The 24,053-nt window shown below is 43.4% G+C and overlaps 1 protein-coding gene across 2 annotated transcripts in view; it reads right to left on the bottom strand.

The window, feature by feature from the left end:
• The window catches only part of LOC144826621 (uncharacterized), a 280,323-nt gene that overhangs the window by 104,780 nt on the left and 151,490 nt on the right, over positions 1–24,053 (bottom strand). For both annotated transcript variants that reach the window (XM_078685143.1, XM_078685144.1), the window contains exons 13-15: positions 21,511–21,575; positions 9,067–9,130; positions 8,248–8,391 (exon numbers count right to left, since the gene is read on the bottom strand). In XM_078685143.1, the coding sequence (XP_078541269.1) occupies positions 8,248–8,391; positions 9,067–9,130; positions 21,511–21,575 (273 nt within the window). The remainder of the gene's footprint in view (positions 1–8,247; positions 8,392–9,066; positions 9,131–21,510; positions 21,576–24,053) is intronic.

Below are 24,053 nucleotides of genomic sequence, written 5' to 3'. Positions count from 1 at the left end.
GACGGGGTATTAGCTTGCCAGGTACTTTCGACTTTCAAAACTCGATTTTTAATTTGTGGACTTGAATTCTCGACTAATTTAGTAACAAAAAGGTGAGGGTATGACTCACTACTTGTCTTGAGGCCACTGTTGATGCTAAAACATCTCTCAAATCTAGAATAAAAATCACTAATGTCTTCGTCTTGTTTCTGTTTACAGGCTGAGATTGCATCCCAGTCTTCTTTTCTAGTTGTCAATAATCTAGGTAAAACTTGTATTAATAATTCTGGTAATTCTTTACATTTCGCTCCAAGACCGGTACCTGGTACTCGTGCCTTGTCTTCAGCTTCTAGAACTGCCCAATCGATCTTTTTCTCTCCCACCTCCCATTCTTTTTCCTTGAGCTTTTCATACACCCCTGCGGGCAGCAGAACTTTTAACATTTTAATTATATCTGGATACGTGTATTCTCCCATACGGAGCATGTCTTTTAATTCTCGATGGAACCCTGCTGGATCTTTATCATGACAGGGAATTAATTTCTTCATCTCTAGGAGTTCCATCTTTGTAATCGGAGTGTAAACAAACACTCGTTCTAGTTCGCCACCCGTTCCCCTGACTGGGTGGACTTCTCGTAACGGATTCTGTCTCTCTATGTAAAATGGTTTACTTTCTGGGGGTGAGACATGAACAAAATGCGGGTTCAGAAACGTTCTATATTTGTGACGCTGTTCTAGAATGACACTAATTAAATCGGTACCTAAACCTTTCCATCTATACTGGAGTAACTCGTTCAGGATATCATGTAACGGGCCTGGATCAGAGTGCTGACCCTCATACAATGTAATGAGGTGCTGAATCATATACATACCCGCCAGTCGTTGCTCGGCTGGGGGCATTTTCAGAAACATTTGTGCCACTATTTCGTCTGGAAAAGTGGTAGAATCAGTAATCCATCGGACTGCTGATCGGGCTAGTTCTTGTTCATGCATGGTACTCAACTCACTGTAACCGATTCGTGATTTCAGAATGTGATCGGTAGCTTGAAACACTTGTTCTAGAGAACCTTGTTCTGGTGCTGGATGATGAAAAATAGACTTGTGTTCTAGGCGTAAATGGCGATCTGGAAATCTAGATTTTCCTACATACGCTATTCTGTCAGGATTCTCGTCGTCTACCTCTTCAGGATCAGAGTTACTTTCTTTCTCGCTTACTTGTGCTGCTTTACGCTGTTCGTGTAACTTTATTATTTCTTTACGGATTTTCTTGTACATACTCTCCATAGCACCGACGGTCTTGTGCTTACCCTCGGCTATATTATCACTCCACCTTGTCAGGGTTTTCATTTCAGCCGGATCTTTAGACGGGTAATCTTGTTCTCTTATTAGACAATTGATCAGAAACTTTAATATCATGAGCTGGGTCTCAGCTTTCCTTTGAGACATGGCCTCGCCAATGCTTTCTGGATCATCCCCTGTACGGATGAAACGATATATTCTGTCTAGATCTTCTTTCATATTCGGTAAGGTGACGAGATACTCGGCCACCTTTCTTACGCGGAATGAATATAAAACCATATTATCCTCGCCTGGGACTGGATCATAGCCGCATTCGGCAAGGGATTTTCTTATTTCTGCTACAGTCTGATGTCTGGGCGTACGCTGTGATGCTTGTATATGTAATTCGGCTGTCGTTAAACGCTTATGTGGCGGCGGGGTTCGAGGAGGACCTCCCCCTGCGGCCCCTAAACTAGAGTCGTCTACTGAGGCTCTTCGTCCTGGCAGAGTGGGAAATGGAAATGTAGGCTGGACTTGTATGGCGGGCTGGACCGGGGGTACCGTAACAGGTACTCCGGTGTCTGGAGGAGCGGGAAGTGCCTGATTTACAGGGACTGGCGGAGCGCGAACAGGATTTGCATATTCTGGGACTGTGTCGTCCAAATAGGACGAAATAAAAATATCAGCTGCGGTCTGTTTGTGACGTAACTTGGTCGGAACTAATGGTGGCGGGAAATTACTGGATGCCTCTGGGGTCGCTTTTGGCAAGCCCTCGGCAAGGAGAGGATACATACCCTTAATAAGGGCATGCCTCTGTCTGTCTGACTGTTCGGCTTTAACTTGTTCACCTATCTCGATTAGTTCTTTTTCATGGGCTCGTTCCAAGGATTCTCTACTTAATTCTGACTTTCTGATTTCTTTTTCAGTTCTTTTATGAGCTTCTTTGCGCCATAACTCGATGGCATCTTTCTGTGACTGTCTGGCTTTCTTTTTCCATAATGCCTCTTCTACTCGCATGATGCACTCGGCATCCCATGTACCCGATACGGGCCATCTATACTTTTCTTCTAACTGTTTGGTATACTCTACCCATAAATCTAGATACAAAATGGCGCTTATGCCATGCTTCTGATACATAAAATGACCTGGACTGTCCCTAGGCGGAACTGGAACTGCTGCTTCCAGCAGACCCTTTCTAGTTTTTAACTGACGTAACTTAGAAAACAAGGGCATGACTGGACTGTAATCTAGACACAATACAATACACAATAAACACGATACTTATTCCCCATTCATACCACGACATTAAAATACATGAAGAACATTTAAAAATAACAGTTCGAACAGAATACTACCTGGAATACAGAACACAGAATACATGAATTTCCTCGAGAACAGAACTGACTAGAACAGGAACTAGATGCACTGCTGAAACAGTACGAAACTTACCGGTCTCATAAAGAGACACGTCAGGACCCGCATCCACCGAAGTGGACACTTCGTTTGTGGGTCTGTGTACCACCAACCCACGGACCAAAGTCAATTAAATTGACCCTGTCTAGATACTACCCCAGTAACGGTACTCACCGGGCAGCAAGAACGGAAGGCCTCAGACTGGACTGGACTGCCTCGACGTCGGACGGACGAACTTCGGACTTCTGTTACGGGTGGGCCTCCGGATACCTCGGACCTTGAACTCTCGGCTTGGGCTCTGGTCGGGACTCGCCGCGTTCCTCCACCGTCTCGTCTGGATGCTGGACCGCCTCCTCCGTCTCCTCCGTGGGCCTGAGGGATACTTGAAGCAGAAATATCTGCCGGTGCGCAGAAGAGTTCCGTCACGACTGCAGAGGGTCAGGGGGTCGGCGTGGCTTCACCGACGCGTGGGGAAAGGGCAGGTCCCTATTCGGGCGCCATTATGTGGTAAATAAATAAATAATACCCTATTTTTGAATGAATAAATGAATAACAGATAGCTCAAATAAATAAGAGTCAAAATTCGAGGTAGTAGGAGTTTGCAGGTTTATTACAGCATAAAGGACAGGAACAGGACAACCTGCACAGGAATAGGATGGCAAGGCCCAGCAGCGCTGCTGGTGTCAGGATCGGGACAAAGGGAACAACTTTTTAATAACAGTGCAGGAGCATATATACATAACGCAAACACATAGCATTACATTGCAATAGGCGTAGCAGTGGGTGGAGCAAAAGGCGTGACGCGTAGCAGTCGCGAAAGATAAGGGTAAAAAGAGGTGTAACAGGGCGTATACATAGACATGTGATGCAAACGTAACAGAATATGTCATGAATGGGGCGGAAACCATGGAGGGGGCTACCTGAGGAGCCGGGACCTCTAACCTGATGGTGCGCGCAAACTAGCAATGACGTGTTACTAGGAGAAGCTGGGGGCTATGAACTCTGTGCTAGGAGCAGAGACTGAAGTCTGGAGAGTCAGGGCGACATGTACCTAAACAGTATCTAGTATCTGATGTTTAGAGAACATGTTGATATAAACTAGAAGTCAGGAGGGGAAAGGCTAACTTGATTCTAAGACTGGACCATGCATTATTCTACATGTAGTGCGTGATGAAGAATATTAAATGACCATTAAATGCAGTATTTCTCTAACGTGGAGACGTGAAGGCTAGACAATGACGGAAACTATCGATGCGATTCAGTAGCTTTAGGAATGCAGAGAAGGAGGACTGAACTGATAACTGGAATCATAACATATTCTTGGCAGACTCAGAGGCAGAGCCAGGGTGAGCCGGGCACTGCAAGGCAGGAAGTAAGTGAAGGGTCGAGGATACAGGTGGGGGCTGTATCGCTCCTCAGCGAGGCTTCAGGAGACAGGAACTGAATCTCGTGTCCAGGCCCTTTTGAGGCCTAGAAACGGGGGCTTTACAATGGAATAACGTGCACACTGAGAAACGTGGCAACGTGGCTTTACATAGGCCTGATATTCGTAGTATTCACGAGAACTGGAAACTGGCATACTAGAGGTGGACACAACTGTAATTGCGTCATTAATCGAACATAGGGAATGCATATGCATATTTAATCATGCACACATAACATATGATGGATGACACGTAGGGACACAGAACATGGCAAAATTTACTTTTCCACACCTATGTGAAGGCTCTAATAGGTCATGCTGGAGGACTCAACCTTTCAAGAGGCTCTCCAACCTTTTGAGGGATATTTTGCAGAGAATGAATGGACAAGCTCTTCCCCAGTGATCGAATAGGATGCATTTAAAGTTGTAATCCGAGGACTGTGCATATAGGTGACCGTGGAGACCCATCAATCCATTGAAAAGGGCTGAAGGAGGTGCAAGACTCCTTAGCAAAGTTGTAAACTGCCTTCATTAATAACATCACTTGTAGAGAGGTCCTGGGGTCAGAGAAAAATATGCAGCATTGGTGGAGCGGCTATGATGCACGGATTACACCACTTATTTAGCAAAGACACATGCAGATAGAGACAGGGTGAGCAGACTATTATCTTGCCTTATCAGGAAGAAAAAGTCGGCTCCCTTATAACCCTATTATGGTTTCTCCCATCTCCACAGTATACACCCAAGGAGAGATACACAGTACCTTTTTTTGATATTGCACACGGGTAAACAACAATACTACAGACTACTCTGTAGCTGCTATGAAGTGCTTCTTGGAGAATTTGATGCTATTCTGGGTTACCCCAACACAAATTTCAAATTGAGGAACAGGAAGTGAGGGAATACTACAGGAGCTAGCAAACCCTAGTGAGCAGACTATTATCTTGCCTTATCAGGAAGAAAAAGTCGGGCTCCCTTATAACCCTATTATGGTTTCTCCCATCTCCACAGTATACACCCAAGGAGAGATACACAGTACCTTTTTTTAATATTGCACAAGGGTAAACAACAATACTACAGACTACTCTGTAGCTGCTATGAAGTGCTTCTTGGAGAATTTGATGCTATTCTGGGTTACCCCGGTAACTGCAAACACAACAATGATGGACAATACTACAGGAGCTAGCAAACCCTAGGGCTAACATGGGTCCCCAAAACAATTCTATTATACATTTGCAGAACACTTGTCCTAGACTTGCCTCACTGTACACGACCGCTTTTTAGGGAGGGAGTCCCTAGAACTCTTGTCATGCAGACTACTTGGCATTCTAAACACAGAAAACAAAATACTGAGCCAAGTGACTCCTACCAGTGCCTAATTCAGACAGATCAGTATGGATTCAATCTGGATAGAAGCACTCCCATTAATATCAGGCAACTGTACTGGGTCCTAGAAGCTTCCCTCTCCATCTGACCCTACTCAGCATGCCTAGAATTAGATATTGAGAAGGCTTTTCATTCCCCATGATGGTACTGTATGTTTGCTGTTTTATAAAATTTTACATAAGTCCCAACATGATTCACTGGGTCAAATTGCTTTATACCAGTTCAACTTCTAGTGTCCAACCACGGAAATGGCTTTCAAAACAGCCCCAGGTAGAGGGAAGCATGCTCTCGGACTCCTATTCCGTTCACCCTGGAGATAGAATCGATGACAATAGTGCTAAAAGAGAAGAGTATGAATGGGGCGTTCCATTGGGGGACTTCATTCAAGCCATAGTATTATATGCTGGTGATATGCTTCTTTATGTAAAGGGTGCTCAGACTTCTGTTATGCAGATAGTTTGACCTCTGCAAGAATTTAGGAAGATGTTTGGGTGGGACGTTACCTCGTCCAAGGCAAGTTTGTTCCATTGGAGGGCTGAGTAATCACATAATACTCTTCAACTTTTGGTTACTTGTTTTTGTGAGTTTTCTGCTCTGATGTTGATCTACTAGATTGCGACTTGTCATGAGATGTACCAGTTGTAGAGCACAGACACTGCCGCTATCCCCCATAGACAGAGCCATCCTCTCAAAACTATTTATGTTCCCTCTCCTCCTATATTATTTTATCTATCTCCCTCTCCAACTGTCAAAAAATGATTTTCACCTTTTGTACAGTATGTTGTGTGATCCCATTTTACATAGCAGCAGTTGGCGAGTCTTTCTGGACAAACTTAATTATTGCAACTCCTCACCCTTATAACGCTCCTCGCCTGTTGCAAGTTGCACTTAGGTGTTACTAATGGATCCTAAAACTAAATGCAAACACCGTCCCTTATGCCCCACTGAAACTTTAAAGTTGTATCCCTAGGGCACAGGAGTACTGTATGCAGGGATGTCTTGGAGCACTGGGAAGAAGTGGGAATATCAGTGATGGACAACTTATGTCAGGGAGGTTCCTTGATGATGCCTAACCCTTAAGAAGAACAATATGAGTGAGACAGGCAGTTCCTAAAGAAGACAAAGACCATCCTACTTTTAAGGGATGTGTTGAATATTAGGAACGCTGAAGTGCACATACATGCCTCAGTTCAAGATTTATATGTGATGGACCAAGGCAGATGGCTAACATCATGGCTTAGCAAAGCAATTCAGTCTGTGATTGATCTCAACAACTTGAGAAGAGAATGGGAGGCAGACGTAGGGAGAGAATTATCGCAACAAAGAATGTGCTAGGGCAATGACTTACTCATATTAAGGGCTTGATTCACAAAGGTACTTATATGTAGTAAAGTTACAAGTGCAGAGTCTCCTCACTCGTGGTGGACTCACTGCACTCATTGAGAAACCTCCGCACTCGAGGTGGAATCTCCGCATGGTGCACTCTCAGTAATGCGTAGTGCGCAGATTTCGCCCTGAGTGCGGATACTCCAAACTCGTAACTTTACTACAGCAAGTACCTTTGTGAATTGGGCTTTAATTGTCCTACAACACTAGGTCTAAGTATATATAATTTAATATCTTTCTCGTGCCCAGTAAACTCAACAGAATATTCCACAGCCATAGCTCTGAGTATCCCAGATGGGACATGGTGGCTGCGGATTCAAACATATGCATCAGGATGACACTTAATTGAGTGACTAGTGGAAACTGGAAAGAGGTGACAGACAGTTTGGTAGCCATCAAGGGTGGGGGAGGGGGGTTGGAGCTGCTCTCCATGGAGAGCTGGTTACTGAGTCTTTACAACAGACCACAGATCAGTAGGGCAGTGCCCAAGGTTTTGGGGTGATTCTTGCAAAACGAACCATCGTTGTGAGGTGAAAGGCTGCCACCACCTGGCACTGACAGTCTGAAGGGCATCAACTCTCCAATGGTCTGAGGCCGAGAGTATGGCACTACAATGGAGGCGGGTTTTGAAAATTCTCTACAGCCCACCTATTGGATGAACTAGTACCGTCCTTGAAAGATGAGGCCCCTGAACATAAACGGGCATTCCAGCCCTTGCTTTAGCTTCTACAGATGCGCACATCCCCCTCCTACTGTACTCCTTTGTGCAAATAGCCATTTTCCAGAGTTTAACATTATAAATGTGGCCAATATGTAGTCAGTGGCTCCATTTTATACTTTTATGTTCATTTTATGTATTGATAGGTTGTCAGTGGCTATCGGTTTATTTGTCCTCATCCTATGAACAGAAAGGAAATGTGTCATATAATACATGCGTTCATGGCTCATTTGAATATTTGTTCTCTATTTGAACTTCTTCCGATGATTACTTCGCGTTTTACCTCCCGCGTTTTTTACCTCATGCGTTTTTTACCTCCAGGGGCCGATACATCAACACTGTCATAGTGCCATTGTCACAAAATAATGTCATAGTACCCTTGTCACAAAATAATGTGCCTGCATGAAAGACTGCCTCGGTGAGGGACATCACTTCACTGACCCCACTTTGGGGTCTTTAAGCCATGGTATCATTTTCCCTTGGTGTGTATATAAATGATGTATAGAATATGTTTACTTTTCACTTTAGTATGTACAATAAACGCTTATATAGCTTTATCTTGTCATCTTTAGTCCGGTTACCCTAGAATGTACTTTCCCTTTTATTTAGTTCAAGCTCCTGTCGTTGTAGACCTGCAGTCTCTTACTTGTTGCCTCATGACTAACCTGATGTGGGGGGAATGCTTCAGCCCCTGAGGTCTGAAGCTGCAGCACGTGGTCCTGGTACTGCAAGGTGGCACCGCGGCTCCTCTCCAGCTCCAGCTCACGCTTGCAGACTTCCAGCTCACCTCGAAGGGAAGAGCTGCCGTCCTGCAATGAAGACAGGAAACTCTTTAACTATGCTACCAAATAGCACTTAAAAAATATTTGATTCAGTAATTAAAGGCATTCAAATAATAAATACGGTAATTTAATATATAATGTGCAAAAGGCAGAATGATGAAAACGTGTAAAAGGGCAAAATAGGCACAGCTCAAAAGCTGGAAACTACTTTTCAGATCATTTGGACTCTAGGGCCAGCCCCAACATAATTTCCACTTAAATTAAGTGGGTGGAGCCTGCAAATGACAATTGACCAGATATGCTAATGCTGCTGACTATTTGTACTGCGGGACGTGCATACATTTCACAAAACCAGTCGCGAGTCGCTCATCATTGCAACTCAAGCATTTTGGATACTCAGACGTATGCTATCAAAGATGCCTAAACATGGGGATACCTGTGGATCGACAGTAACAGCAACCATGGCACAGGACCCTAGGCCTGCAGCCAACATCTGCAGTCATAGATTCTGGTGTTTTGAGAAAGCAATTCTAAAGACCTTCAGGCTCCTCAAGGAAACAGGAAAAGTCTTGCATTGGGTTTGGTGGCCAGCTAGTTTTGAAGGAGAACATGCCCTTGTGATGATGTGTAGCTCTAAAAAGACCACCAGAAGGGTTTCACCTTCAGAGAATGGCAGCAGTGATGCTCCAGAAGATAAATTACCTTCAGCCTCCTGACCTCCGACTCCATCTCCGCCTTCTCTTTCTGCAGCTCCTTCATCTTGCCCCTGCCACAGACACATTTCAAGAATACGGTGGTCAGCTATAGGGTCAGCAGAGAACCAGCACACATCATCTCCCTGGAGGAAAGCTAGATGTTCCGATGGACCAAAAAGGACAACAATAAGCCAGCCCCACAAACACCTGTGACGGAAGTATTTAAAGTTTGAGAAGTATGATATATTAAGGAGGTGTTTAATGGGTGCACACCCCGGAACCATATTTGGTTTGGGAACCCTACCACTTGGCCAAGGTTCTTAGGTGTGTCAAAGCAGGCCTGCGGTGACCCAGAACCAGGTCTCTGCAGTGTCACTGTCCAATAGAAAGGTACATAGCCCTATTGGACTAGCAGACCGTACTCTAAGATGAAATTCTTAGATTAAAAAGTAGGATGTTCTGCGCTACTCTACCTAAACGTCCTCAGGTGAGAGAGCAACCAGAACTGTACAGTCCTGAAGGCAATTTTTATAAGTAAGTAAAATGGTATTGTATTTGATTAATTAAAACCATTACAAAAATACATTCAAGTGAAATGTTTTGATTAAATGACTTTTCAATCAATGCACTGTTAAAAAGTTTTTAAATACTGCAAGTTAAAAGTACAACATGTTCAGAGTCTTTTTGCTGGAAGCCTATGAATAGTTATACGCTAGTTGTGGTAGCAAGCATATTTTGCTTGGATACTACTAAAGATAGGAACTTGACAAGCTTCCTATTCAGTTGTGGATCCAGTTCTTATAAAACATCTGCCTCTCTTCCCAGTAGTCTTTCTCACCTTTGATCTGCAACAATTTTGAAGGGAATTCCTTAAGATGTGTCCAGCCCTGGACACATCTTTCCTGGCGTCAAACATTCAGAAAATATTAAAACAAATCACTGATTATTGACTACCATGCTTACAAATCTAAAGTCCTCTGATAATTGTGACTGACACTAGTAATCTGCGGAAAATAAATGGCTATTGGCCAAAAGGACCCACTCTCGTAAGACCCAAATTCAAAACTTACATTAACAAGTTACTTTATGCATCCACCTAGGTCAAAAGCCCTAAAACCTAGTCAAGTTAAGCTTCAGTAAAGTGACACAGGGAAAAATCATGAAGTAACTTCTAAATACGTATGAACTGCTTTGGTAGTACAACTGCTCCAGAGATTATTTCCAATTAATTATATAATTTTGATATTGTTTGACCAGATATTTTCCAAACTAAACTAATAATTCCTTTTTTTTTTTAAACACCGAAAGATCATATACATACAGATTCATAAAACAGCAGGAAAGGAAAAGGTAGCTAATATATTTCATAATGAGTCAAATAAAGATAAAGATTGACAAAGTCATATCAAGTCGAACAGCAGGTTCCCCATTTTCTTTCAAATTTAACCAAAGAGCGTCCACCCCTTGTATTTGCTAAAGCAAGTTCCATGGAATATATTTCCATAACTAGAGCTCACCAATCCCAAACAGTAGGTGGGTCCGTAGCAATCCAGGCTCTTGCTATAGTTAGTTTAGCACAAGAAATTAGTATAGTTGCCAAGGGAGATTGAGGGGTTGGGGAAGTATTACAATCTAGCAGAATTAAAGAGGCAGAGCGCATGGGCAGCCCAATCTTCTTAAGTCTACATGTATCTTGGACCTTATCCCAGAAAGTCTTAAGCTTGGGGCAAGAGAATAACATGTGTACTAGATTAGCAGCTACTTCGAGACATTTAGGGCATTTTGTACGATCTGTGAAGTCAGGATTAGGGGACCACCTGGAGATTCTTGCCGGAGTGTAATAAAGCATACAAGTTGTTCTAAACTGCTGTAGCCTAAGGCTGGAAGATCTAACTAGCTTATTAATATTAGACAACGAGTTCTCTATTTGCTTCATGGTGACATTAAGGCCAAGTTGGGCCCCCCATTTTTCCATAAGTTTAGACAGGTCATTTGTTTTATATTTTACGAGTAGCTTATACGCCCCACTAATGACTGATTTGGTTTTTTTAGAATATAAACCGGTCCATATGTCACATTCTGTAATATTTCGAATCTTTTTTTATTAATTAAAAAATCATGAATCTGAAGATACTTATATCTAGCATATTCTGGTAGATCGTATGTTATTTTAAGTGTACTAAAATCAACAAACCCCTGTGGGCCATATAAATCGGCCAAAATATTAATTCCCTTCTCGGCCCATATGTTATTAGTATTATCTGAAAATACACTTGGAAGACCTTGGATGGAAAAATGAAGTCCTACTATAAGTCAGTATGTTTTTCCATATCTTTACTATATCCCTAGCCGTCTTGAACCTTACCCTCTTGAAATAGTTAGGGTCATTTACTCTAAACAAAAACATGTTTGACTCTTGTTTCAGCATAAATTGATGAAAAAATGTGCTTCCCCCTTTATGAAATAAAGAACGTAATCGTAAGACAAATGAAGACCAAAAGTACAACTTAAAATCTGGAAAATTAAGCCCTCCTTCGTTTGTGGTGTTTTTCAAGTATTTCAATGATCTTCTTGCTTTTTTGTAGCCCCAGATAAAGCTATTAAAGATGCCATCTAATTGTTGAAAAAAACGATTATTCAATGCTAACGGGATCGATCGAAATAGGTATAAGAATTTAGGTAATACCTTCATCTTAATAAGATTAATTCTGCCGATAATATTCAGGGGTAACCTATGCCATTTCTTTAAAATTAAAGCCGTGGATTTGATTAATTCGTTGTAATTAATATGATTTATTTCTTGTATTTTGGCCGTAATCTTGACACCAAGATAAGTAGCTACCTTGCAGATCTCTGGGGTAGCCGTAGATGGTAAATAATTGGCAATAACTTGAGTCTTTTGTATATTAAGCCTGTATCCTGTATCCAGACACTTTCCCAAATTTAGTGGCTTCTAATTCAATTCCTCTTAGAGCCTGATTTATATCGTGTGTATAGACGGCAATATCGTCAGCGTAAGCGGTCAATTTAAGCTCTTTTGAGCCAGAGCTGAAAGGGACAATCAGGGTTTGAGAATTAAGAGCCATTAAAAAAGGTTCTAAAGAAAGAGCAAATAAAAGAGGTGAGAGAGGGCAACCTTGGCGTGTGCCACGCAAAATAGGAAAATCTGAGGAAATTAAACCGTTATAGCTAGTACAGGCAATGGGATTATTATATAAGGCCTGTATACCCCTCAGGAACCTTCCCCTAAACCCTATTTTTGACAACGCACTCCAGAGATAGTTCCACCCCACTTGATCAAATGCTTTTTCTGCATCTAATAAGATCATACCTAATGGGGTGGATTCTATCTCTGCGACGTCAAAAGCCGTAATAGCCATGTTTACATGTGAGGTGGTATCTCTCCCAAAAATAAAGCCGTGCTGTTGTGTGTTAACTAATTGGGGCATAACAGGTGCCAGTCTAAGTGCAAGTATTTTAGCAAAAAGTTTAGCGTCAGTATTGATCAATGAGATTGGTCGGTATGACCCCATCTCTTCTTTTGGTTTATCCTTTTTTTTTAAATATATTATTTTCGCTTTATTCCATGATTTAGGTACATTTCCGTTCGTTCCTACTGACTGCATAACTTCTAATAATAGTAAGTCTAGTTCAGGCAAGCAAGCCTTGTATAACTCTAAAGGGATGGTGTCTTCCCCTGCTGCTTTGCCCCCGGGCAGGGAATTGATAGCCTGGTGTAATTCTATCATTGTTATCTCGTCAGATAGAGAGCTCAGATCTGGCCTGTCATCAGACCTCGGTGTATATTTATCTATATAATCCCGTATAAGATCAGAATCCGGATGATTTTCTGGAGTGTATAGAGTTTTGTAGAAGCTAGCAAATTGCTCTAACACTTCCTGTGGATTATTATAAATGTTGTTATCTGACCCCCGGATGTTGGAAATTAAAGAGCCTGCTCTAGCTTCCGCCACTTTATAGGCCAGAATACGGCCAATTTTATCCCCTCCCTCGTATTGTGTTATTTTATATTTGTGAATATTGGCACTGTATTTCCGGTAGAGATCTTTCTTTGCATCATTTTTTAATTTACTAAGTTTAAGATTAATATCTATACAAGTTGGTAAGTTATGCCGCAATGCTAGAGCTAATTGCTCTTCTTGGTTAATTATTTGCAGTGTTACCCGCGCTTGACTTTGTTTATGTTCGGCATTTTGCCTAAGCACATAGGCCTGTGTAAAGCCCCTGATACTTGCCTTGCAGGCATCCCATACTATATGACATGAGGCCGAGTTCTTGTTAATGCTAATAAATTCTACAAGATGGGCTTTCAACTGCGCAATATAAGATTGATCTGAAGTAAGATATCTAGGAAAGGAAAACATTCTAAAAGGAGTTACACTATGTGGTATGGAAAATGATATGATTATGGCATTGTGATCAGATGAAATACGAGGGCACAGGGTCATAGAGCAAGTCTTTAATATATTATCGCTGACTAAGGCCATATCCAATCTGGAGCATAATTTATGGGGTGCCGAATAATAGGTATACCCAGGTCGTTTTGTGTAAAGATGTCGCCAGGCGTCTTTGATGTTATGCAAGCGGCAGATATCTAATATAGCTGCCCTCGTCTTATGCATCCGTTGATGGCTATTTGATCTGGTTGTATCCAATTTATAATCCATAATGCAGTTAAAATCGCCCATAATTATCAGTTCCCCTGCCCAGTCCAACAATTTAATGTTCAGTTGATCGAAGACCCTTGGTTCGTCTATGTTTGATCCATATACCACACATAGTACAAATGTATTATTTTCATACTTAAGCTGGACTATTGCCCATCTACCATCTTTATCATGAGCAGTCTGTATCACTTCTGACCTAACTCGCCGGTCTTTTAGTATAGCCACTCCTCTTACTGACGTACCGGCGGAAGAGCTAACCATGATTTCATATCCTAGTTGATTAAGTAATTTCCTATCTTTCCAAATAAGGTGTGTTTCTGATAGTAGACAAAAATGTGGCTTATATAGTTTCAGTTCTTCAGAGACCAAAGATCTTTTGCCTTTACTATTCAAACCCGCTATATTCCAGGCTAAGCATTTTATTTCATGCATTAAAAAATTAACAAATGCATCGGTCCCCGCTCCCAAATACGAATTATTCGTTTGTAGTTGTATATATTAAAAAGCAAAAAAGATGAAAAAAACATTATAAATTCTTGATTCCACAAACAAATAATACAGCGTCTAATGTATTTCTCATTCAATACCATAACATCCATGTCTAGTCCATCTTCAAACAAGTCCTTGTCAGCCTGTAAACTGATTTTTACTATTCTCCCCTCAACCACCCCCCACCCAACATGACCTGCGGAGAAGGTCCCCACCCCCTTGCCCCCCCTGGTACCTACCCCAGCCGGGGAGGAACCGCCCTTCAGCTTCAGCTGCCGTTGGTGAGGCAGCTCATGTAGAGGATCGTCCCTACGAGCTCCCCGCCCCCCTTCCCTATAGTAAGCCATGATAAACCTACGCAAATTCTGATTGCTTCATCAAAAAGGGCTGGAGAGACTAGAAAGATTCCCTAAATAACTCTTCTATAAATCTAGTTTAACTTTTGTCAGAATTTATATTGGCTAGAAAAGCTTCAGCCTCCTTGAGATCGTTAAGATAATGTGTGCGCCCATTCTTAATAACTTTAAGACGTGCTGGCTCTTGTAAAAATATCTGGGCGCCACAAGCTTTAATGGGGTCAATCAATTTTCGGAGATGCCACCGCCTGTCCATAGTTTCCTTACTTAAGTCTGAACGAGTGAAAAGCGACATCTCCCCAACCAAGATTGGTGAGTTAGGACGTGCTCTCTGCCAAACAGCCTGACGTAAATGAAAGTTCGCAAAATAAATTATAAATGGACGGGGAAACTGTGAGTCTTTGTTTCTCTGAAATAGTGGCAAACGATGGGCCCGTTGTATCTGTGAGTCCCAGTCCCAATCGGCCAAGTCAGGTAGGGCCTTCTGGAGTATACCGACAATATAAGCCCTTGGATCTGATCCCTCTGATTTTTCTGGAATCCCAAATAGTCTCAAATTAGAGCGTCTTTGTCTGTTCTCCAAGTCCTCAACTTTCTTTAGAAGCCCAGAGATCTGATCATCATGTTTCTCGGATGATACAGCCATTTTAGTAGTAGTCTCTTCCACCTCCACGACCCGTTGTTGAAGCTCTATTGTTTCTTGTGATATACCACCAATTTTTGCCGTAAGTTCAGAGAGAGAAGATTGCATCTTATTATTGTCTTCCCTCAATTGAAGGTAGTATTCTTGTGCCTCCGCTCGTTGATTACTTAATATTTGTACTATTTCATCTAGCGGTGATTGATTAGTCATTGCAATCCCCGAGGTTGAACCTGGTGATGCTTCAGGATCAATGCCTTCAAAGGTCATCTTAGAGGACGATGCATTATTAACCATGCTTCCCACTGCTGCTGGTATCATCACAGATGTGTTAGAGGTGATAGGGTCCCCATGTCCCTTTGGAATCTGTTCCCAGGTCTGCTCCGCTGGCTGTGAACTAATATTACTAGATAGAATACTTGTGGGAGTTGTTTCAGTTGAGGAGGGATTTAAGGCCATGAGGTCCGAGGGGCTCCCCCCTGAGAGTCTTAGCGCCATGGTTTTAACTAGGCCCTTTGCCTCTATCCATTTTCTCAGCGGGCTCTTAACTTGTAAGGGTTTTTTTTGCATTTGCGCTAATTTATTGTTGCTTTTAAGTCTTGTTGGGGTTTTACAAACCTTGCCCCCTTTTTTGGCTTTCTGCTTATTTTTGGCCTTACAGATCCCCCCCCCACCCGAAGATTAGAGCTGTTTGCTTTAGGATCCCTGGCTTCATCAGATTCTACCTCATAATCTTCATAGGAGTCCAGATCGATATCAGTATCAATGTTGGTATCATCTATTCCATCTATTACCTCAGAATGCGTGAAAGTCGTTGATTGTTTAACTGGGGGAATATTCTCGTCGGTTCTGGCTGATATGCCCTCTTCTGATTCTTTCAGGGGTAAGGAAACAGCACTACTACCTCCATCTTGTATTGATGGTAGATTAATGTCAGAGTCGTTTCCCCTACCTGAGGTCGACAGCCCTTGCCGCGCTCCCCCTTGTAATGTCGGGATATCAAAGACCTTAGATGTAAGAGAGTGCTCTTCTCGAGCAGGATTCAGAGGGGGAGTAGATGGGGTGCACTCTCTTACCAAATTAATGACATTTGGGCCCAGACCACCTCCATTTCCTTCAACTAAGAAGCCCGTTTTAGCTGTTAGTTTATCCCCGGCCTTAATAGATTTAGTCTGTAGGTTTTTAATGTCTTTGCCCAATATAGGCAGTTTCTGTACCTGTTTGCCTTTACTTTGTGCCTGGTCTCCAGTCCGGTTTTGTTTTCCAGCAGCGGTGGATGTTGGCTGTGCCGGTGGTGTCTCCGAGTCTGTTGCCCCTCCCTTTTCTCCACCATTGCAATCATGGGTGGCCCCCGTCTCCTCAGCATTGTGGGTTTCTGCTGCCGACTCCTCTGTAATCTGTGCTGGTATACTTGCAGCAGGTGCTGCAACAGGAGCTGCTGCCGGAATCGTCGAGGTAGCTTGTTTGTTACTCTTGGTGGCTCGAGGAAGATTCGGACCCTTAGGAGACATCTCGCTCCGCCACCGCCAGCCGCTGGCAGTAGCAGCCCTGATGCTCAAGCCAATCCAATTGAGACCCGAGCCGGTGATCCAGACACGGAACACCCGTCAGAGAAGTTTTGCCGGATCGGAAAAGCTGATCATCAGTGTCCGGACGTGCTGCAGTGTGTCTCGAATCTGAAGCCTCGTCTGCTCGTCTGCTCAGTGAAAGCGCTTCAAGGTAGGCAGATGACGAAGTTAGCGAGACGTTATTTTCCAGTTTTACTCTCCGTCTTTAAAACCACCCGCTGCTGCCGCCGCTGCGCCAAAGTAGCAGGCTTCCCATTCGATTTTTCAACGGCGCTTCATTGTATCTCTTGAAGTGTAACAAAGTATCAGTTTCACCGTGTCTCAAGTCATAGAATATTACGCAGGCATCTGCCCGTGTAAAGAAAGGGAAGGTAAGGAGAAGCTCAGAGCCCCTCGGACGAGCCGCTAGAGCAGACCCTCACTCCGCCATCTTGGATCCAAACATTGGCTAGATCCATTGAAGGTCTTGAGCTGAAATCTAAACTAATAATTCCTATGAACAGCCAACAAGTGTTTTTGGCCTTTAAGCAGCACACAGGCCAGACCGTAGCCTTACTTACATGTGACATTACAGCAGGAGTTGAATGGGAACCTGACCATCGCTCCCTCAATATTGATTTATTTGCAATCCATTTAATGATGATCACTTTATGGAGTCAGGTTGTCTTCTTAAGAATTACCACTCCGAACAGGGATTTTTTGATCTATGAAGTACCAACGCACTGTGACTCATAACTTTAAAGAACCTGATCTCTTACCATTTACTACTCTCTGCTAGCCTTGAAGAAAGCCCTTGGCCTGAAGAAATGCAGGTGCTTGCACATTTTCAGACCCGTGTGCCATAGGAAAAGGCCAGAAATGTGCTGTATTTAAGGGAATACAGGTCATTCCTGTTCTTTTCCTTGTTCTGGTGCCCTTGTGGAAGCCTAGCACCAATGCAGGGACATTTTCCTGCACAAAAACAATTCCCTGAGGCATTTCCTCTCTCTATTTGTGCTGCAAAATGCACAAGGAGAAATAAAGGAATGTCTCCTTGTTATGTCTCCCCTGGGAAGGTGTAAGATTTTGGTGCCCTTCCAGGTTTACAAGTTCTTGTAAACCTGGGAATGCGTCAAATCCATGGGAGTTGCGTGGGAACACCTACTGCAATGCCCCTGGAAAGCCTGCCCAGGGCCGAGTAGTGCAACGCCGCAATTTGTGCTGCATTGCGCTACTCCAGATTTATGAAGCCACACAGAGCCACGTCAAGTGGCTTTGAGTGGCTTCATAAATCTGTCTTAGAGGTTTACGTCACTCATGTACCACGTTGCGTGGAGCAAATGTGATGCAACCAGTGCTTAATTTGATCCGATGGTTTTCGGTGTTCGGCACCGGCACATAATTGTCAACACCGGCACTTGTGAAAGTCTGCCACAAGGTGGCACTTCCTGGCTAATTTAGAGATGAACACAACAACAGTTACTCATTGATTCAATATACATTAAAAATGACTATTAACTGTCGCCCATGCCATTCTTATTGCTTTGGGGCCTGAAATAGTCTGAATTGTCACACTTGTAGGAGTGTGATGGTTGTTGTTACTATTATTGGCAGTGCTGGCAGGGACAATGTGTGGTGCAAGCAGCAGTGGCCTTCTGCCTCCTGGCCACCTGGTGAGAGCCTTGGCACTTATGTTTTTATTACAACGCAACCTTATGTTTAAGATGTATCCATTTTAAGACAGTGGTAGTGTTTAAATGACTACAATGTGTCTGTCATGTAGTTTTTCAGTGACATGCAGATTTGAGGCATCCAGATTTTTAGATGGCACCTTTTCCTACACATATACGTTTCAAACCAAAATCGGTTTTAGACATATACAAATTTTCAGACACACAGGTTTTCAGAAACAAGTAGTATTCCAAAAAAGCAGACGCCTTCCGATTCTCCAAAACCTGCCATTTTTCACACACACACATTTACATCTGTATGCAGATTTATGAAACATGAAGATTTTCTGACATATCCAGATATTGAGATTCATGCAGATTCCCAGACACGTGCAGTTTTCAGACACATCAAGATTTTAGGTCCGAAGCAGACCTTTAAATACAGAAAGATTTTATGAAAAAATCCAGATTTTCAGACACATCCGGGAAAGGACTACATTCTGTCCGTCTTGAATGCCTCTGGAAAGGCACTTAATAGTACACTTGAAAGGTGTCAGACGTCTATTCAGAGTATACAAGTTTGGAGGAAAAAGACACAATGAGCAAAAACTCCTCTTGTTAATCTGGTAGCTTTTGATTGAGTTTCAGTTTCATGAAGAAGTGAAATGAAATGAAATGAAATGAAAAATTGCATTTGTATAGCGCATAACTGCCCTAGGGCCTCGCAGCGCTTGAAGATAAAATGGTTTAGCGCAGGCTCGGGGCAGATCAGCAGGATTTAGCAAACAAATGCGTTTTCAAGGCCTTTCTGAATGAGAGGAGGTTGCTATTTCCTCGGATGGCAAAGGGGAGGGCATTCCAAAGTCTGGTCGCCGAATGGGAAAAAGAGCGGCCACCCCAACGGGCTTTGTTAATTTTAGAGGAGGTGGCCAGCTGCACGGTACCAGACCGAAGGGGGCGTGCTGGGACATAAGGCGTGACCAAAGGGTGCAGAATCGCTGGGCCTACACGGTGAAAGGATTTGTGCATAATGCACAAAGCTTTAAACTGCACTCTGGCAGCCATTGGGAGCCAGTGGAGGTCTTTCAGAGCCTTCCTCGCCGACTGCCGACGGGAGAGATTGAACAGTAGGCGGGCCGCACTGTTTTGTGTGACCTGAAGCCTCTGCAGTACCGAAGCCGGTGCTCCTAGGTAGAGAGCATTCCCATAATCCAGGCGAGAGAGAATCAGGGCCTGGACCATGGTCCTCCTCGCCTGGAAAGGGAGCAAAGGGAGCACCCGCCGGAGCATCCTCATTAGTCCAAAGCAAGTGGCGGCAGTCTTAGTAGCCTGGACCGAGAAATCAAGGGCGGTGTCAAGCCAGATCCCGAGGCTCTTTATCTGGGACTTGGGGGCAGGAGGAGCGCCAAGACATGGTGGCCAGACGGGTGCAAGAGCAGACGGGGAGGGATTTCCGAGTAGAATGATGTCTGTCTTCTCCCCGTTAAGCTTCAAACAGGAGGCTTGCATCCATCTGGCAACAGCCTCTAGACAGGGGCCTAAGGTGTCGGATGATCCATCTGCGTGGTCTAACGAGACCACAAGCTGCGTGTCATCCGCGTAGGTGACTATACGCACACCAAAGGGATGGACTATCCTGTCCAGAGGTTCCATGTAGGCGTTAAAGAGGGTCGGGCTCAGGGAGGAGCCCTGAGGTACCCCACACCTGAGAGGGTGTTTGGGAGAGACTATCTCACCCTCGAAGACCTGGAAAAAGCGCTCACTCAGAAAGGAGGTAAGCCAGTCTAGAGCCGCGCCCGAAGTAGATAAGCAAGGCACCAAACGCTCCCTGGCATCAGGCCAGAACAAAGAGGTCAACGACTTCCATAACAAAATCCAATTCTGGTTGCAAAAAAAGTAAAAATTTGGGGCAAAAACAGTAGCAAGTGGATAACAAATGCAAAAAAAAAATACGGGCATGAATGGTTTGCAACGCATAAATCACTCATGAATGGCTCCCTCATATAAGATTCAGACAGGAAGTGACATCACAGGTATGGACTCAGCAGAATCTCTGGACAGACCACCATCTTAGAAAGGGTTATTCATAACGCTTGGCCCCACTCCTTTCTTCCAGCACATGACATCATGAAGGCACCTGAGAAAGAACCCTAAGTTTGACATCTTTCCTCTGATGCAAGTCTCTGAACTCCAACCACTGGCTTCCCTACAAATGTTCCAATAATTGCGCGGAGCACCCTTCAGGGTGATCGCAACTACGGAAGTGCTGTCACAGTCTATGCTGCGAGCGCACTCAGTTTCGCATCAAGCGCTGAGTCCAGAGACGCACTGCCAGACCGTGCAGTGAGTGCACCATTTTCTTCTCAATAATCCTCATTGCAGTTAAACTGTCAGCGTCGATGCAACAAACCCAGACTTTCGGAGGTATGCAAATAAGCAGGCACATGCAGCCTTTGGACATTTGTAGATTTTCAGGTACTACATGGGACATAAAGTCCTATGCAACTTTTGAGCCATTGAGCAACAAACTTTCAGAAGCACACAGATTAATTAGACACATGTAGATGCAGATTTTCAGACTTAAACAGCTTTTCAGAACCATGTGTTTTTGAGACACAAGCAACATTTTCAGACACATGAAGATATTTAGGTCCAGTGTTCCAGACAGGTGCAGACTTTCGAAAATAAGCAGATTTTTATAGATAGATAGATAGATAGATAGATAGAAAGATAGATAGATGCATTTGGTGAACATGTTTCAATTAAAGAAAAAAAAGTTTTTGGTCTTAATTTACTAAAACAACTGCGTAAATGAGCTAGATGGTCTAAAGTTACATGCATTAGGGGCTATGTGGTGACCCTCCTCCCGAAAAAAAGTTTTATAATTTTGGGGAACCCATCACAGCCCCATCCCCTCAACAGAAAATATGAATGAAAGTAAATCTTTAAAGAGAGTGTGTGAAATTGAGAGATCCAGGTGTCCATATTATAAGACATAAAATAAATATACATGAGATTATTCTTCAGCGATCATTTCTGGATCAGTAAAATAAGCCCTTACTGGTTTTCCTGCTGCTCTCGTTCAAGCGACTCCAGCTGGTCCTCCAGCTTCTTTGAGTCGGAACCCTGCAGAGATACAAATGGGCAAACATCACACACAAGGAGCTCCAGCCATATTGAAACTTCAGTACATACTACTTAGTGCATCAACCTTCTTCTCAAAAGCAACTTTTCAAGGATGTGATAAGCCTAGAACACCTTATTTAAGGTGCCGCTGATGAAGCCAACATCAGACTGAGTAATAAGCTACATCAGGGCAACCAACATGCTGTCAAACTGTGTTTGGCATCCAAATTATGAATCAGTGCCCGTACAAAATGAAAAGATCTGTACCGTAGTTATATCCTGCATAGCTGATTGGGAAGTAAGTCTATCTATCTATCTATCTATCTATCTATCTATCTATCTATCTATCTATCTATCTATCTATCTATCTATCTACCTACCTACCTACCTATCTATTTATCTCTCTATCATCCTACACGGGCACACCTTACAGGCATTGTGCATGCTGTAGCACATTTCAACCAGGCCCGGGTAAACTATGATCAGACCTCCCTTATCCTGATGGAACTTCAATGGTTCATTTAGCCAGATTGCACAATCCTTAAAACCAGCTGCATCTTTTACAAAACCTCTGCGTATTTTGCAAACAAAAGCACCATTGTTGATGGTTCTCAGCACACCTTCAGCCAGGACATCATTAGACTGTACCTAAAAAGTGTACAAAAGAAAAAAACAGAGCAGTAGGCCTTTTTCATCTCTGCACCCAGGATCTGGAAGAACATCCCCATATCAACCTAGCCTTCCCCAATGCTGCTCCAATTAAGGAAGGAGTTGAACACTCATGTCGTAAAGGACACAGCATAACAATGCATGAACAATCCACAGCTCACCTATCTTTCCTATTACTTGCTAACTTTATGCATGTCATTGCCCCTGAAGAGCACTCTGCTGCCTTTTGTCTAGGTTTGTGCTATAGAAATACCATATACATACATACAAGATGATCAATGTAGAAGTTAGTGTCATTTAAAATTTGACATCTGCTATGAATGTTGCCACTCGTGTTAGGTGGGAAAGATGTCACATGTAAAGTGTGCAGTCATATACTGGAAAACAGTTGGCAGGAGACCTTTGGGATCATCCTTTTACTGTCAGTCTAGACAAGGAATTACAGGCTGCAAGGGTCAAGCTTGCGATGCCTGTAGACTGTTTTAAAATGCAATTAATTAATCAATTACATTAATATTATGTCAAAGTCACAAAATATCACACCACACTGATTAGAGAGCATAAAACCGGTATTTACAAAGCTTTTCTTTTGCCACATAATTTAACAATTCTTGTGTGAATGCTTTCATGTGGTTGCTGGGGTCAGCTGAATAATTGCTTAGCATAGATATCATTAAGTTCAAGAAATACTCAAAAATATTTACAGGTCCCGCAGAGTACTGAATCCCCACAGACTTCTGTCAGAATTTAATAGCCCCTTCCGGAATAGAAGATTTTTTCCCACCCTACGCAGATGGCATCCAGCACAATTTTAGACTGCAAACATGTTTTTTTAGGTCTAGCCTAGCGACGCACCGCCTGCGCTGCTTGCCTTGGTGAGACCTATTGTTGTCGATTTGTCAGTAAAAGGGGACAGGACATGTGCACGCGCGCATGCAGAGGACAGGAGTTGTGCACTCCTAGGCATATCTCCTGTCTGCGCTCGTATAATTACATATGCATGCGTGCAGAGGACAAGAGTTGTGCACGCACACGCACATCTACTGTCCGCGCTCACATAATTACATTAAAAAATTGAAAATGTCCCACATAGCAATCTGAAACCTTAGCCGCTATGGGGATGTGCTGCGAAGTCCCGAGTCAAAACGTGGCACCTTTAGCTTGACGAGGCTTGAACGATGGTGCTGAGAGTCCAAGGGCTTGAGCAAAGGCACTATGTTCTGATCGGCAGAACAAAGCAGCCTTCAAAAGGGGATATCTAACAGGACAGTGTGTAGATCGACAGGCGGCGCTACACCGAAGGCATTGTCGGCGAGCTGTGCCGGGATGAAGAGGCAGATATGTAACCAGTGAGTGAGACAGCTGGAGCTGTGTACTGTTAAATCTGTTACATTGTGCACACGCGCGTGCAGAGGACAGGAGTTGTGTACGTGTACGCGCATCTCCTGTCCGCGCTCGCATAATTACATAAAAAAATCTGAAAATGTCCCACATAGCAATCTGTAACCTTGGCAGCTATGGGGATGTGCTGTGAAGTCTTCACATAGGAACAAACTGTGGTTGGATTAGAGATGAAGCCTGTGAGTCAGTCACGGTTCACTATTGTGGATTACCGGCTACATATGAGAAACAAGCATTTGCAATGCAATAGGTACATGTGCACATGCGCGTGCAGAGGACAGGAGTTGTGTACACGTACGCGCATCTCCTGTCCACGCTCGCATAATTACATACAAAATCAGAAAATGTCCCACGTAGCAATCTGAAACCTTGGCAGCTATGGGGATGTGCTGTGAAGTCCTGAGTCAA

The sequence above is a fragment of the Lissotriton helveticus genome, chromosome 3_2 (genome assembly GCF_964261635.1).
Source record: "Lissotriton helveticus chromosome 3_2, aLisHel1.1, whole genome shotgun sequence".
In the NCBI taxonomy this organism is placed as follows: Eukaryota; Metazoa; Chordata; class Amphibia; order Caudata; family Salamandridae; genus Lissotriton; species Lissotriton helveticus.
The sequence above is the reverse complement of the archived record's forward strand: the minus strand, read 5'-3'. Positions and strand labels throughout refer to the sequence as shown.